We start from the raw sequence: 14,585 nt of genomic DNA, 5'->3' as shown, positions 1-14,585 counted from the left end.
GGCAAGGCACAACAAGGGGCCTTCGAAATACTAAAAAAGGGTTTGGTAACGGTTCTGTTACTGAGATATCTAGATCTGTCTAAAACCTACATACTAGACACCGATGCTAGTGCGGTGGGTGTGGGAGCTGTGCTGTCACAGAAACATGATAACCAAGAAATAGTGGTGGCGTATTACAGCAAGACTTTATCACCTGCTGAAATGAATTATTGCATAACATGAAAGGAACGCTTGGCAGTGATTAAGACAGTAAAACATTTCCGGCCCTACTTATATAGACAACAGTTTATACTGAGGAGTAACCACACTTCGCTCCGGTGGTTATGTCGACGAAAGGAGCCTTCGGCACAGGTTGCTCAATGGCTGGAAATGTTGGCAGAGTTTACATATCGGTTGGAAGAAAGCTGGGGATGTGTAATGAACTATGTAACCCAATAACCGCCGATCTACAAATAGGCTTAGGGCACCTGAGTCCAACTCATTAATCTAAAGATAGCTCATTATAACATCTGAATCGGGTCATACTAAAAATCGGTGGCTATTATTATGGATATATTATGGATAACATAATAATTATATGATATATTATGTTATCGTTACAGATACATAGCCCATAGCATCTTTCATGACTTTACCTAAATTTGTAGCCCTCACTTTTTTTATTATTGCTGTAGCCAATGAATTTTATGTATAACTTCTGTAAATAATATATTCTGGCCACTAGACTACCACTTATTTATATGGATCGCCTAGCTCAACTTACCTGTCAAACCATTGAACCAGAAACCTTCTATACATGGTACAGTTCCATATAACAGTTGCATGCTGGCTCTGGCCCAACCAGACCAGCAAGCGTCAACATTTAGTGGTATGACACAACTAAAATTCAAATGATGCCTGTTAGCACAGTGTTAATTCTTACAAATTAGTTCTACTAAATACATTGTTTAGTTAATGTTTTTGTAAACCAGCTTTTGTAACTTACCTTTTGTGCATACCTTGGCTCTTGTGTTAGAGACACTCTAAGTTCTATTGTTGTTTAAGGCTCAAACCTTTCACTCACAATTTCTTTGAAATTGTTTTCTACACAAGTTAGATTTAATTTTGATCACGTTTTATCCTTTTTATTAGCTTCGGCCATGTGGGAAAGGTTTGAGCAGCGCTATTCTCTCAGTGGAATTAGTTATATTACAAAAATAGCATGGAATAACATGCAATGAACTAAACTTAATAAAAAGGTCAACTAAAGTAGGTTAAAACTAAAAAACCTAGAAAGACTATTTGCTGTTGAAATGCAAACAAATTAAAAGCCAAGTGCAGTGGAAGTATCTACATCGAGGCTAGCCAGCCCGTTGGACTGCATCGTCCTACTACGTTGCCAGCTGGGCATCAGGCAGTCAAAGAGGGAAAAATGTGGAGCTGAACACGAAGGACTCGTATATGAGGCTTCACTCACCCAAAGACAGTAGATGAGCTGCATTCGTGTTTTCCTCTAGTGTTTGTGTTGTTTATATTTGTATACAAATATATTTCACATTAAAGATATGATCACTTGTTATTGCAAGCGCATATAGAATTGGTGGCAATGAGTAAAGCACTTAGATTTTTAACCAGGCCGAGTGGCAGACTGGCTAAAATCTAAACTTTCTTTAAATGCGATAACGATAATAAAGTAATTGAGTACATATTTAAATGCCTGATTAAAAGACACCGGTAACGCTTCATGATTCAACTGGTTTATGTTTGACTCCATGTTTTTGGAATATTTTGTATTTTACATTTGAAGCCTTTTCACAATTGCTTATGTGACATTGCTTCTTGCTTTGCCATTATGCAAGGTCAGGCTTGACGCTATGCATTATGTTAAGCACACGGTAAAGGAGTCGGTGTTCATTTTGAAAAGGTTGAGTTGAGCTGGTTGTTCCGTGCTCTTGTTCTTTTGCGATCCAAACTGTGTGGTATTACTCATTCTGATCTTGATATATTCTAGAATGTTCTTGTTTGCTATCTTTCACCACAATAATAAGTCAATGATTCGATAATATTGAATGAACATACAAGGATAGTACAAAGAGTACTATTTTTCAAGGAGTGATATTTGGCTGAGAGTAATAAATACAATACAATATGTTTCTTTTCATTTGTGTATCACAATCGATCATGTGGAATACGATTGGATAGTTAGAGTATACTTTGACTGCTAATATTAAAAGATTTGATAAAATATTGATCCAACTTGGCCCTATTTGCAGTCCGACCTTTCCCTGGGGGAATAAAATGAAATTGACAGGAACAAGTTATTTAGGGTGCTGGCAGAAATGTTAATCAACAGCATGGCTTACCATTTTGGACACAGAGATGCTGTGCCATGAAGCCTTCTCTTTACCAAAATTGTATTTTTATTCAGCTATTATAGAAGTTGGCATGTCTGCCAATCAGCTCATAGTACTGATTTCATATTCAATTGAATACAGCTAGGAAAACAAACCAATCTATGATGCTGTTCAGCTTAGACAGTCTTCAAACACACTTATCATAGTATTTATCTATATGTTTGCGTTGCTTACTGCTAAAATAAATTGCTAAATAGCTGACAGGTGAATTACAAGATTTTACATTTCTCACTCTGACATGCTGCATTACAAATTCCATTTCTATTCCATTTCTATACACATACTATTCACAAAATGTTCTCAGATCAGCAGTGATTTGGTCTGTTGCACAGCATTTTGTTTGTTTCGTAGCAAAGTCGGTTGCTAAGTTCCATGTTTAAGAACATGCAAACATTCAGGGCATTGGCACGACCGTCTTGAGACGATTTTAGCCTGAGTGCCAGTATTTTAGTTTGACAAAGCTGGGCTCACAAGGCGGCATGAATTTGGTCACAATATGATTTTGGTTGCTTAGGGAGATAAATTGTAGGCTATTTTTGTCGGGTGTTAATAACAGGGTTGGAAAAACCAGGTTTTTGGTTTATATGGTTTAAATTGATTTTCATGTTTTTTTTTATAAATTCACCAAGGCTTTTGGAGTTTTAAGTCAAATTAACATCACTTACTATAGCTGCATGATTGAGTATTGAACATACATATGTGGAATCATCTATTAAAGATGGTACTGCGGGAGCTGTTATGGGAAGAAAGAGAGAAAACATGGAAATTTCGGAATGAGTCTTTAATCAAACATGATGGATGAAATACAGAACAGAAATCTTATCACATAGAGTGAATATTTTACATACAGCTCTATGTATAAGTAGGAATTGGAATCCGAGTGATTAGTCGTATGGTAGTGCAGAGCAGAGCATAATGCAGATGCATTGCTAGTGTTTGGAGCAGTGGCAGATGACTCAACTTCTATCACCTGAATATTAGCATCACTGTCTAAATTGGTATTTTCAGCTTGACATTTTGCTACGTGAGCTTTAAGCCTATCTGCATGACCTCATGTTACGACAGCACACCTATTACATTTTGCCTTAAAACCTTTGCCTTTTGCAGTACGAGTGAAAAACTGCCAAACAGGATCCTATTTGCGAGGCATGTTGGAAACTTGATGCACAACTTTAGCATTTCAAAACATGAAAAACTTGATAAACTGAATTCTAACAATCCAACTACTTTGGCTTGAGCCCAATAAATGAAATATTAGTTTGCAAACTTAAAGCTTTTGCCCAAAAGGATTTTTTGTTTTAATTTCTAATTATAAGTAATCCTTTCTCACTGGCCAGACTTGAGAAAGTATTTATTTATTATTAGAGATAATGATTGGATTAGTGTATTTCCCATGGTTTTTATATTTCATCATTAAAGAGATCATTATATTACTTGATAAAAGCAGTTGAAAATGAAATTCACTAATTCATTGTTGTGCTAGTATTTCATGTAGTTTCAACTTGAGCTTTGCCATCACTTTACTACTGTGTCCTAAATAAACTTCCACAGCTGATAATTACACATAATTGCATTTCTACCGTACATGAACCGCTAGGAGCTTTATATATTATGTTTTTCAAAAAAATAATGAAAAAACCATAAAAACTGATTTTTTCAGCTGGTTTAAACCCCTCGGTTTAAACCATTAAACCATTGGTTTAAACCGAGCCATCCCTAGTTAATAATAATGTAATCATAGTGACCCGTTGTAGAGAAACCTAGTATTCACTAGAACTACAAGTCAATTATAGTTAGTAGACCGTGATTTGGGTTCACATGCTTTTAAACTAGAGTCATTGTTCATTGTGAGTGCATTTTATATGAGTTTGTGTGTAATCATACATAAACTTTGTGGTATGTAGCAGTTTACTCCTTTGTATCCTTGTGTATTTGGTCAGTGTAAGATAACTCCACAAATGCTTACACTGATATTGAGAGCACAACTCCATTTTACGAATAATTAAAATTCTGTTATATATTGATAAATATCTCTTAGTGTACTTATGTGCACAACTTGAACTTCTTTGATGTGTTTTTATTTTACACATATATCATAGTTAGTTCGTTGTTAAGTTTTTATACATGCTTTTATAAACTGCCGCGGAACTCAAGCTTGTAAGTTACATGTTATCGTTGGAGAATATAAACCAAGGAGGGATTGACATGCATACACAAGTGGCTAACGCGCATGAGAACAATTGTGGCCTAGAACACCTGACCTAAAAACAATAGGTTTTGCTTAAATTCCCAAATAAGGCCACCCGTGGTGAGAGGAATGACCTCCAACCTTAAATTGCTCTCTGCGACTGGGCATGTCTCCAGTCGTTCATGCTTTTGCCAATGGGCTCCGACATGTCTAGCCAAGATCACAGAGCCACTGTTTGTACAACGACGTTCTTAAAAACACACACAGTCTCTGCTTACGGTAAACTAAGCAGACATCATACTGGTTCTATGAGGGATTGCCCTCACAACACACCTGCAGTTACAGCAGACGCTTTTGTAATTTTCTAGGCTGAACATGCTTCTCATAGTCTACTGTCTGATGTATAAGTAATTGCATAGGCGAGACTGAAGGGCAGCTTGCTGCCAGGCAACCATTGAAAGTGCGGTTCACTAACATCTATTAGTTTTTATTGCGTTGCTGTGGTGGGCTCTTCACTTCATAGAGCGACTCCTTTCTCATAGAGCTGTGCGTGTACATAAGGTAATTGAGTATATCAACTATATAACCTTGATAATTGGGTTTGCAAGTTTGGTAACAATTTACTGGGTTTCTTTGACAACCTCATCAACTTGGTACAAAGTTAATTTTATACATTGTTGGTTGTTCGCTAGTTACAGTAAGTCATGGATAAAAGCAAATTTGTGTGAAAGTTATGTTCGATTTGGGTGATGCTTGTGCCCGATTTATAGAGCTTATTGCTAATTATATTTTCCTTTTGTTAGTTTGAAGTCCTCACATTCTAATTTAGCTGTTGTGGACTGGACTGGTGTACAAAACTCTGGCATTACGAGGATTTAGGTCTTCACTTGTGGTACTATGAATGTTTCTGGCACTCATGCTGAGCTCTCAGCATCTCCAGACACAACACAGCCATATGGTTTAGACACATCTGACAGGGACCACCTGCAGGTAGGCGTCTGTTTTTTTATATATTGCTAACACCCTAGGTATTTGCCTCGCATTTGGGGCTATTTGCTTACTGTTAAGCCCGATCTTGTTATATGCCATATTTTATTGATTTCCTCTAGCTTGTAGAATGTTCTCATGTTTACTTACCGTTTGTTACCTACCATGTCATAGACTTATACAATTCCCTGATTTTATGACATCACACAAGTTTTTTTCATGGGCTGTCATATAACCTGTTTATAGTGTCAAACGCTACAGTTCTAACCTACCATGTGCCCCTCTCTGGTGTTGTATTGTTCAACATGAAAAACAAATGAGTTTTCAGTAAAATAAATCCAACACTGAGTAATTACCAGCTTTGGTCTTACGTGTACGTAGATAGCTCATCCATACCTCTAAATCTATAGTACTATATGTACCTTTTTAGCTCTGCTCAATAATGCGCCTATGAAACTATACCTATATAGCTACATATATCTAGGTCTATAGCACAATCTATACCTCTACAGCACCATCTATCCATAAATCTACAGCACCGTCTACATCTCCGTATCTCGATAGCATTATCTATACCACAAAGTATACATCATGATAGTAGTTAAAAGCAATAGCCAAAAACCTTGCCATTATTTCCGTAGTTCTGTGCAGCTCATTGGAAGTATTAAGTAATATGCTAGGTTCTAATTTTGATCTCTTTAATAATAATGTCCACTTTAGTTCTCTCAATCAAGACAGCAGTTATTGTTGCTGAGCAAAGTGCCAGTGATTGTCGTAAGCTGCACACTATTGATGCGGTTTTATTTCATTTTGTAGGCTTTTTTTTTCAAAAGTTTTTGAGTTTGTTCAGTTTATAATTTTTTGTCCTCAACCCTGTTAATGGAACATAGTCAACATATAACCACCACAACTGTTATCTTTAGTTCCTCTCTTAGAGAAGCCCATTGGTTTCAATTATTATTCATTATCATAACAGTATCTGATCGTCCCAGCGAATTGTTGCACTGACATAGCCTTGCTTGAATCAGCCTTTTTACAAATACTATAGATCAGATATTCAAATTGTGATGATGATATTTGCCAATATCATCAATTATAATTCAAAGGGAGCGCTTCATGATGAGTCATCATACGTTACCACATGCCATACAATAGTGTCACCATACGTCAAACAGTAGTGTCACCATACATCAAACAGTAGTGTCACCATATGTCAAACAGTAGTGTCACCATATGTCATACACTAGTGTCACAATTAAAGACATTAGTGTCATGGAGTATGTATTTCTCACTAGTTTCCTCTGGTGTCATATATTTGAGTTATCATTCCTGAATATCTGTCATAGGAAGGGCTGTCCAACTCATCTTTGCACCTTACAGACGGCAGAGGTCTAGACCACCCAAAGGTAGCTAAACTTGGTGCTACGCTGGCCTCCTTTGAAATACTTGTTATGTTAGGTAAGTCTCCCAAAAAATCAACCCTCAGTGTGGCAAACTGGTACCTCTCTTTTCTGCCTACTTCCTATACTCGTCTTAACATGATTAGGAGTCGCTCTCTCATTGGGGAGCTAATTATAAATCTTTGTCCATTCAGAGATCTACATGTAGTTGCTGATCCCTGCTCTTAAGCTCTTGATTGGTTGATTCGGAAACTTGTAAATAATCCGATCATTATTGCAGCTGATCTATCGCTCATAACTATCCTGTGGAGTTTTTTTCTTGATATTACATATTATAAATTTGTTTTGCTATTTTTGGTATGAAATCAACATTAAATGCAGCTAGGTAAATAAAATGTTACTTTTTTTTCTGTATTTTCAGTCTTGGTTGCTTCACTTTCTTGCCCGTTCTGTTTTATTATTTTCTTTTGCACATGTTCAGGCGTACTCAAATCAACATAAAACTACCCCTAACTATCCATGTAATCATCCATCTGTGCTGTGGTTGCACTAATCCTTTAAACTTACGACTACATAGTGGTGCTTGGGATGCCTTGCTAGAGCTTGAGATGCCCTGTAGGTGCTTGAGATGCCCTGCAGGTGCTTGTTACCTTTTTTACAAATAGCATTAAAGATGTGATTGCATCTAATTTTAGTTGATTTTAACAGAAAGTATTGATTTTTGTCTATCAGTTAAGATGTTGTTTGTTGTTTAAGGCAATCTCATTGTCAAGATATTTGAAGAATAGAATTGACAAAAATTGATCACGGTAAAAATGCTCAGGAACAAAATCGTTCCCAGACTTGCCCAAAATGATGTGTATAGTGAAACAACCTGTCTATATCTCTTGTATTCACATCGGCTATTGCGATAAAAGTCTATCAGCATATATTTTATTTTGTATTTGCTCATGATTGCTGGGATAAAATTTTAAATCTAGCTACAGATACATTATTATAAATGTCTCAGACGCCTCAAACAAGGAAAATTAAAAATTTGTCATAATAGTTTCCTCTAAATGCTGTGTAAACATCTGAGTACTGACTACGATTCTGCCAGTCTACGGTAATTAGGCTGCCAAGTTGACTTATTGCATCGTGGCCTTTGTATTAGCTAAGTTTTCAGTTGCTACCCACACCGGACACTAGTTACTAAATGAAATAAGCAAGCTGCATGTTTGAAAAGAATATGTGCGAATATATGGCGAAACCAACTACATCCGTAAAAAATTCATGTATAGTCAACGTTATCTAATCATTATTAGTATCAATTTATAGAAAAAAATGACTGTTCACATATGATTAGTTGATTCAAGTACTAAACAAATGGTTTTATGAGTTAACTGAAATTGTGAACGTAATACGCCAATTTCAATGAAATCAATTAATCCACCGATCTGGCGAATGGCTAATAAAGCCATTCTTGTACCTGGTTGGCGGTTTGTGAACTAACCTGTTTTCACTTAGTAGCGTGGAGCATAAAGATTTTGGAGTTTTTAATATTTGGTCTGTTGGAATTGAGTCGAGTTATGCAAAACTACCTGTCAACATAGCTCTGATTACACTTCATAGATCCATCTATCAGACAAGAATTCAGCAAGGTGTCAACGGGGCTATGATGTATTCAGTATGTTCTGCAAATCATGTTTTGCATCATCTTCAACAATATTGTTTTATCCCACGACCAAACGAGCGGATGCGAAGTTGGGAGTTTTTATGATAAATGCATGTGCACACAACTTACGAAAATGATTCATCAACAATGAGACGAACCCTTCTATTAAATTTTCATCAACAAATTTAACCATCATTTTGTAGATTAGTTAAAGTATAATAACGATACAAAACACATATAGGCCTATTTAAATATGTTACCAAGTCTTTGTAAATTATCGAAATTCCCTAAAAACTTACCCATCTGATCGGATTATACACAAATAGACAGATTTATTAGGACGAAAATCGTCACAAAACGCTTGAAAAGCTTGGTTTAATAAAAGTTAAGACCGGAAATTGAAACGGCGGTCAACAGATAATAGAACGATCAAGTCGTGCGCATTTCGCGAAAAAATAACGTGCACTTTTCACCAGTCTATAGCATTGTCGAATTGCCGAAGGTTTCGGCAATTAACATAGGAGTACAGAAATTGTTTCATTTTTGCCGATTTCAATTTTTTCATTTTCTTATGAGATTATTACAATAATTAATTATAAGTTTGGATGACTACAGAACAATGACTACGTACTACAGATTTTCTAAAAATCTAACGCAGTGTAAGTAAAGGGAATGACGATAATATTTTTTTTAACGGTTCTAATGAGATTATAACAATAATTAATTAGAAGTTTGGATGGCTACAGAACAATGACTACGTACAGACCTGCCAACCCAAGAGTGGGGCAATGCGTGAGATTTGGTTTTGGCGCAATTGATGTATCAATGATAGTATATATGTAATTATGGAAATTGGGGCAAAAATCTCACGCATTTCTCACGCATTTTAATTTTTTTTGGGGTGATTGCGTGAGTCTCAGGACCAATGCGTGAGAGTTGGCAGGTATGACTACGTAGTACAGATTTCCTAAAAATCTATATAAATATCACAACCTCGTGATATTGATAGCTATGGCGTTTTGAAATGTAAACAAAATTGTGCATTGGTTTTATATTATTACTATATTAATAATATTGGTTATTCTAATAATATCAGTGCATTTTACTTCTAATATTGGCCAATATTGCATTTCTCTTTTTGCAGGAGGAGAGATATAAACATATAATCTTTTCCTTTCATTATTGCTATTTGTTGTATATAATAACACCCACACCCAGTACATTACAGCTACCATTGCAGTTATCCTATTTGACTGCTAATATTGCATTTCTCAACCATCATTACTCTTTCTTTTTTCCAATATCACTTTGGTCGTGGGCTGTATGACAGTGGAATTTCTAGTTATATAATTTTTACAAGCCAAAAAATGTTCATCTTGGCATAAAGTTTTTATTAACAACATCTATCCAAGTCGTAGCCACTCATCTAGTTTCAGCTCATATAATAGAACAAATTACTCTACTGAAGCAAACTCAAACAAAACATATCATGGTTGGTGTAGCACAAATTCATGTCTCTCTTTTCTGTGTATGGCAGTTTCCACACTGCCACAAATGTTCCACTGGCATCACCACATAAAACATCCTGTAATCAATAAAACAAATGTAATAAATACATGTCTTTCATAGATATGTCGTTCTAATGTGTATCTACTGAAGGCTTTCAAATTGGGAGTTAGATTGCAAGCGTAATTTTAAAAATGAATAAATGTTTAACAAAAGCTTAAGTACGGCAAGCCAACAATTCGAAGCCTTGTTTCTGGGAGCTAAAGATGAGCATTGATCAATCGATTTTCCTCACTTTCTACAAATGAGAAGTGAACATAAATTTTAATCATAAATCTAATTTACTAGCTAAAACTACCAAAGAAAACTTGAAGCAAATTTTATAGCTAAGTGAAACAATAAAAAAGTTATGAAAAGATGATTGGTGATAGCAAAACTTATAATTTTATTTATTAGTAAATGTAGTCATGAGCACTTGAATTGTTACCAATATTTAACACTTGTTCGTCAATCTAAGCCATTATATTGCTAGATGCTATAAATTAATTTAGAAGCCATCAATTCAACAATCAACATCTTTTATTTCGTATCACGCGTGCACAGGAAGTTACATCATAGTCTCAGACAGGAAAATATAATCCGAATGTAAACACAACAGTATATATATATATGAGACTCAAAAAAGATAAATTTATTTCCATTCTCCTATCTTCCTCTGCAGCATAATGCTGCTGACGCCTGTCAGCTCTAACCATATGTTGTCTGCCCCAAACTTTAACCACCTGGTGCTCAGAAAACTCTTGAGTCATGTTCACAGGAACTGGAAGCATTGTTACAATTCTGTTGTTCGTCAATAAAACGTGTTGATCCAGTAATTCAGTAAATTAACGATGTCAATTAATTCGGTCAATGTTGATGTACGATTTATTAATTGAGTAAAATCCCTAACTTCGAGATCACAGACAACGCGTTGTACTAGCAGTAACATTTATTATGACCTATATAAAAATTTAGTGCTGATGATTGGCTAAAGAAGAGATCATATATTTATTGCTCATGGACTCTTTTGACATGTATCACTACATACGTCATGAATGATTCGGAAAGAAGCACCCACTCGAATCTGAGGGTTTTCAAAGATGACCTCATTCAAACGCTTATATCTCTGGACAGGGTTAGTCTACAAAGACAAAAATGACATCAAATCGTAGCTGATGTTTTACCCTTTTATTGGCCTTAATTTCATTTGATTGAACTATTTGACGCAACCATATCTTTAAACTGCCAGCATTATTACTCTACCTGCCCATTTGGTTTGAGACGTTTGTTGGTTCGAACCCCTCAAGTTTAGACACTTCTAACTAGCGAGAGCAGAGCCATGATGAGGCTTTAATTGCTGTGTTATACTCTGCTACCTCTTTCTTTAGGCCTAGTGGCTACATCTTTTCTCCTTCCTCACGTTGTCACAGAGAAAGTTGTCCAGGATGCTGTCTCTATCGGGATATACATTCTCCTTCTCTACTTGCATTGCTTTGTCTGGTTCATGATATTTCTCTTTGACCTTATCTTCTCCTTCCATCACAGGTGAGTAAATGCGTTGAATGCTTGTTTGTCAGTAGAATTTGAAAGGTAGGCATTTGCTTGTATCCATTGTGTGCTTTTGTTTTCTAGACTGTCAGTGACTCTCCATGATATTATGACCCAGCTCATTGTTAGGTTGAGCCACACATATGCTGATGAACTGGCCAGCTATCACAAATAGTTTTCTGGCTTATGCTCTGTATTTTCAGTCTACAGTTACCTTGATAGTTATGATATTTTCTCTACACACAGGAGGCTAAAGATGCAGGGTTACCTCAGATTTTACCGATCCATCAAGTACCTGCAGCGACACCCATTTTGTGTCAAATCTCTTTTCCAGTCAGTTATTCTTGCTTTAACAGGCCACCTAACCTCCTCTTGTAAGGTAGGATTTAAGTCTATTCTGTAGCCCTATGGTCCTGTGTAAAAGTGAAAATTTGAAAGATCTCAGACAAAGAAAGAGTAATTCGATTTGACTTCATAATTCATCGCTGGTATATTCTATTATAGTCACTAGTTGATGAGGAATGCAACCTCTGGACTCTAAAGCCTGTTCAATGGATGCAAATTCTGGTCTCTATAGAAACGGCGATCATCCTAGTCGGCCTCATTCTGTATTTGTCTAAAGTATGTATGTACTTCCTTTGCTCCATGATTTTGCCTTACTTTGTTACAGCAATACACTTCTTCTAGCCATTATACCTTTTTATTTGAATTTGGTTCACATAATCCTGATGTTGAGTCATTTTATCTCGGTTATCCTTCCATGGTAATAGCGGTTTCATAGATGTCTCTAGCATTTGTACTCATTAGCTACGATATATCCCCATTTACAAGCCTTATATCTGAGATAGGCTTATATGGGGGGATATGCGGTACCCTAGAATAATTTGGTTCTTCAATACTTTCCTTTTAATCTCATAAGCCATTTACCATTAAAAATAAACATACATGAACAGAGAAACTTGGAAATCCTGCGCTATTATATGTATGTCTATGTAACTTCATTTTATGTGTATGTCTATGTATCTACACCGGTTGTGTATATCTATGCATCTACACCGGTTGTGTATGTCTATGTATCTACACCGGTTGTCTATGTCGATGTACCTTGGATCTGTTGTTTTGTTTGTTTTTACTTTTGCTATACGTTAAAGATATACTACCAGAACAGGAGAAGACTTGCTCCAGATGATGCAGAAGACCAGATGTTAACAAGCTTTCAGCCTCATAGTTTGAACAGTAGCTCGGGTGTCGGTTAGTACACCTTCTCTTATTGGTGTTTATACTAACCTTTCTCATGGTCAATGCTGTAGATAGCAGACACCTTCTCTTATTGGTGTTTATACCAACCTTTTTCATGGTTAATGCTGTAGATAGTAGAGCGCGTAAATTCCGTCATGTCATGCTCTAGTAGAGCACACCTCACTTTCACTATGCATCATCTAGTTAAATTTATTACCTGCTAGGAATACTTTAGGACTAGTCTCCTGTCTTTGATGCTTTTTCTCATTCAAGGTCCAGAGTTAATGCTAGCTCCAGTCTTTATTGTAAAACTTAGTTTTTCTCCATTCCAAACAACTTTGTAGTAGTTGTCTTTCCTCACAACTGACATTTACTGACTTCAAACGGTTAACATTGTCTGGCATTGGCCACCCCAGGTGCCACTTGTTGGCAGTTTTAGTTTGACAAGTTTTTCCCAACAATGATACACCTTTGAATATGGCTAACTCTGCTTTGTGTTGAAAACTTGTTCTGTTTTACAACTCAAACACACCCCTTCTTTCGCTTCTCTCAGGCTACAGGGCGGATAACTATGTGGATGACATCATTGAGCATCAGGCCGATAAGATCAGGAGTCTGCAGGAGCAGAACGCCGTGCTGAACAGGAAGCTGTATGTCCTCTCCTGCCGACAGTCGAAGCAGACCTCTCCTAGTCGCTGAACTTATTATAACTGCTATTTTCACCCGCCTTTAACTGTCTCTTGCTGTCTTCTCTTATTGCCTTTTGCTTAACATTTGACTCCATAACATATTCATATAATCTACGGATAACTCTATAAATAGCTCTATGGCATTCTTTTTTTGAATTTTAGGATCACAGCACTTGTTATTGTTGCTCTGTTATTACTTCTTTATAGCCTGAGTTCTAATAGAATAAATTCAAAGTCCGGTGAGTGTTCAGCAGCATCACAACTGACCTGTGTTGGTGGAAATGCCCTTGACCCTCTTCTATAGCTTATCTAGGCTTCTGCCCTATATGATTAATGATTGTTTTGCAAGCTAAACATTTCTGCAATGTGTCCTGCGAGTTGAGTGGTCGGGCTCAAGATTCCATAAAGTATAGCTCGTGTACCTCTATAGTTGTAAATATATACGTACTCCGACTGAATGCTAACAATAGAAGTTGGCTACGGACTTCCTTACATACTCAGCTATTTTCAGACAATGAGCTGTCTAAAAGGGCATGTAGCATACGTTAAACATGTTAAACACTTGGACCAAATCACAAAATTTCACTGTTAATATTATTTACCTCAAAACTCTGGAATGACTGCACTTTCTATAGCAAAGTAGCAACTCACCAGTTCAAATAACATCATTTCTTCAACCCACTTTATTTTATTATTTTTACAATTCCACAGATGGCCTTGGTCAATGTGCATTGTAGCTCATTGTGCTGCTGTGTGATGAGCGATCTGTAACCTGGAGGTCACCAACTGTCAGCTACATGTACTGCAAGGTGGGAGCTGTGTCAAGGCATGTTGAGCCCCAAATTATTTCCAAAGTATTTTTGGCTTTCGTACCATTTCTTGTTCTTTTGTATAAAATGCCAGACTAGCCAGCAAATCGAATAAATTTTTATTTGAAAAATT

At 36.4% G+C, this 14,585-nt stretch overlaps 1 protein-coding gene across 1 annotated transcript; it reads left to right on the top strand.

Annotated features, from left to right (window-relative positions):
• Positions 1-5,405: 5,405 nt before the first annotated feature.
• On the top strand, positions 5,406-13,891 carry LOC137400156 (transmembrane protein 192-like). The gene is made up of 7 exons (XM_068086471.1): positions 5,406-5,571; positions 6,915-7,026; positions 11,556-11,712; positions 11,962-12,094; positions 12,220-12,336; positions 12,867-12,966; positions 13,508-13,891. Exons 1-7 carry the CDS (start codon positions 5,479-5,481, stop codon positions 13,651-13,653), a joined length of 858 nt encoding a protein of 285 aa, XP_067942572.1. The 5' UTR covers positions 5,406-5,478; the 3' UTR covers positions 13,654-13,891.
• Positions 13,892-14,585: the final 694 nt, after the last annotated feature.

This window comes from Watersipora subatra, chromosome 7 (assembly GCF_963576615.1).
Source record: "Watersipora subatra chromosome 7, tzWatSuba1.1, whole genome shotgun sequence".
In the NCBI taxonomy this organism is placed as follows: domain Eukaryota; kingdom Metazoa; phylum Bryozoa; class Gymnolaemata; order Cheilostomatida; family Watersiporidae; genus Watersipora; species Watersipora subatra.
This window is presented reverse-complemented; position numbering and strand designations above follow the sequence as displayed.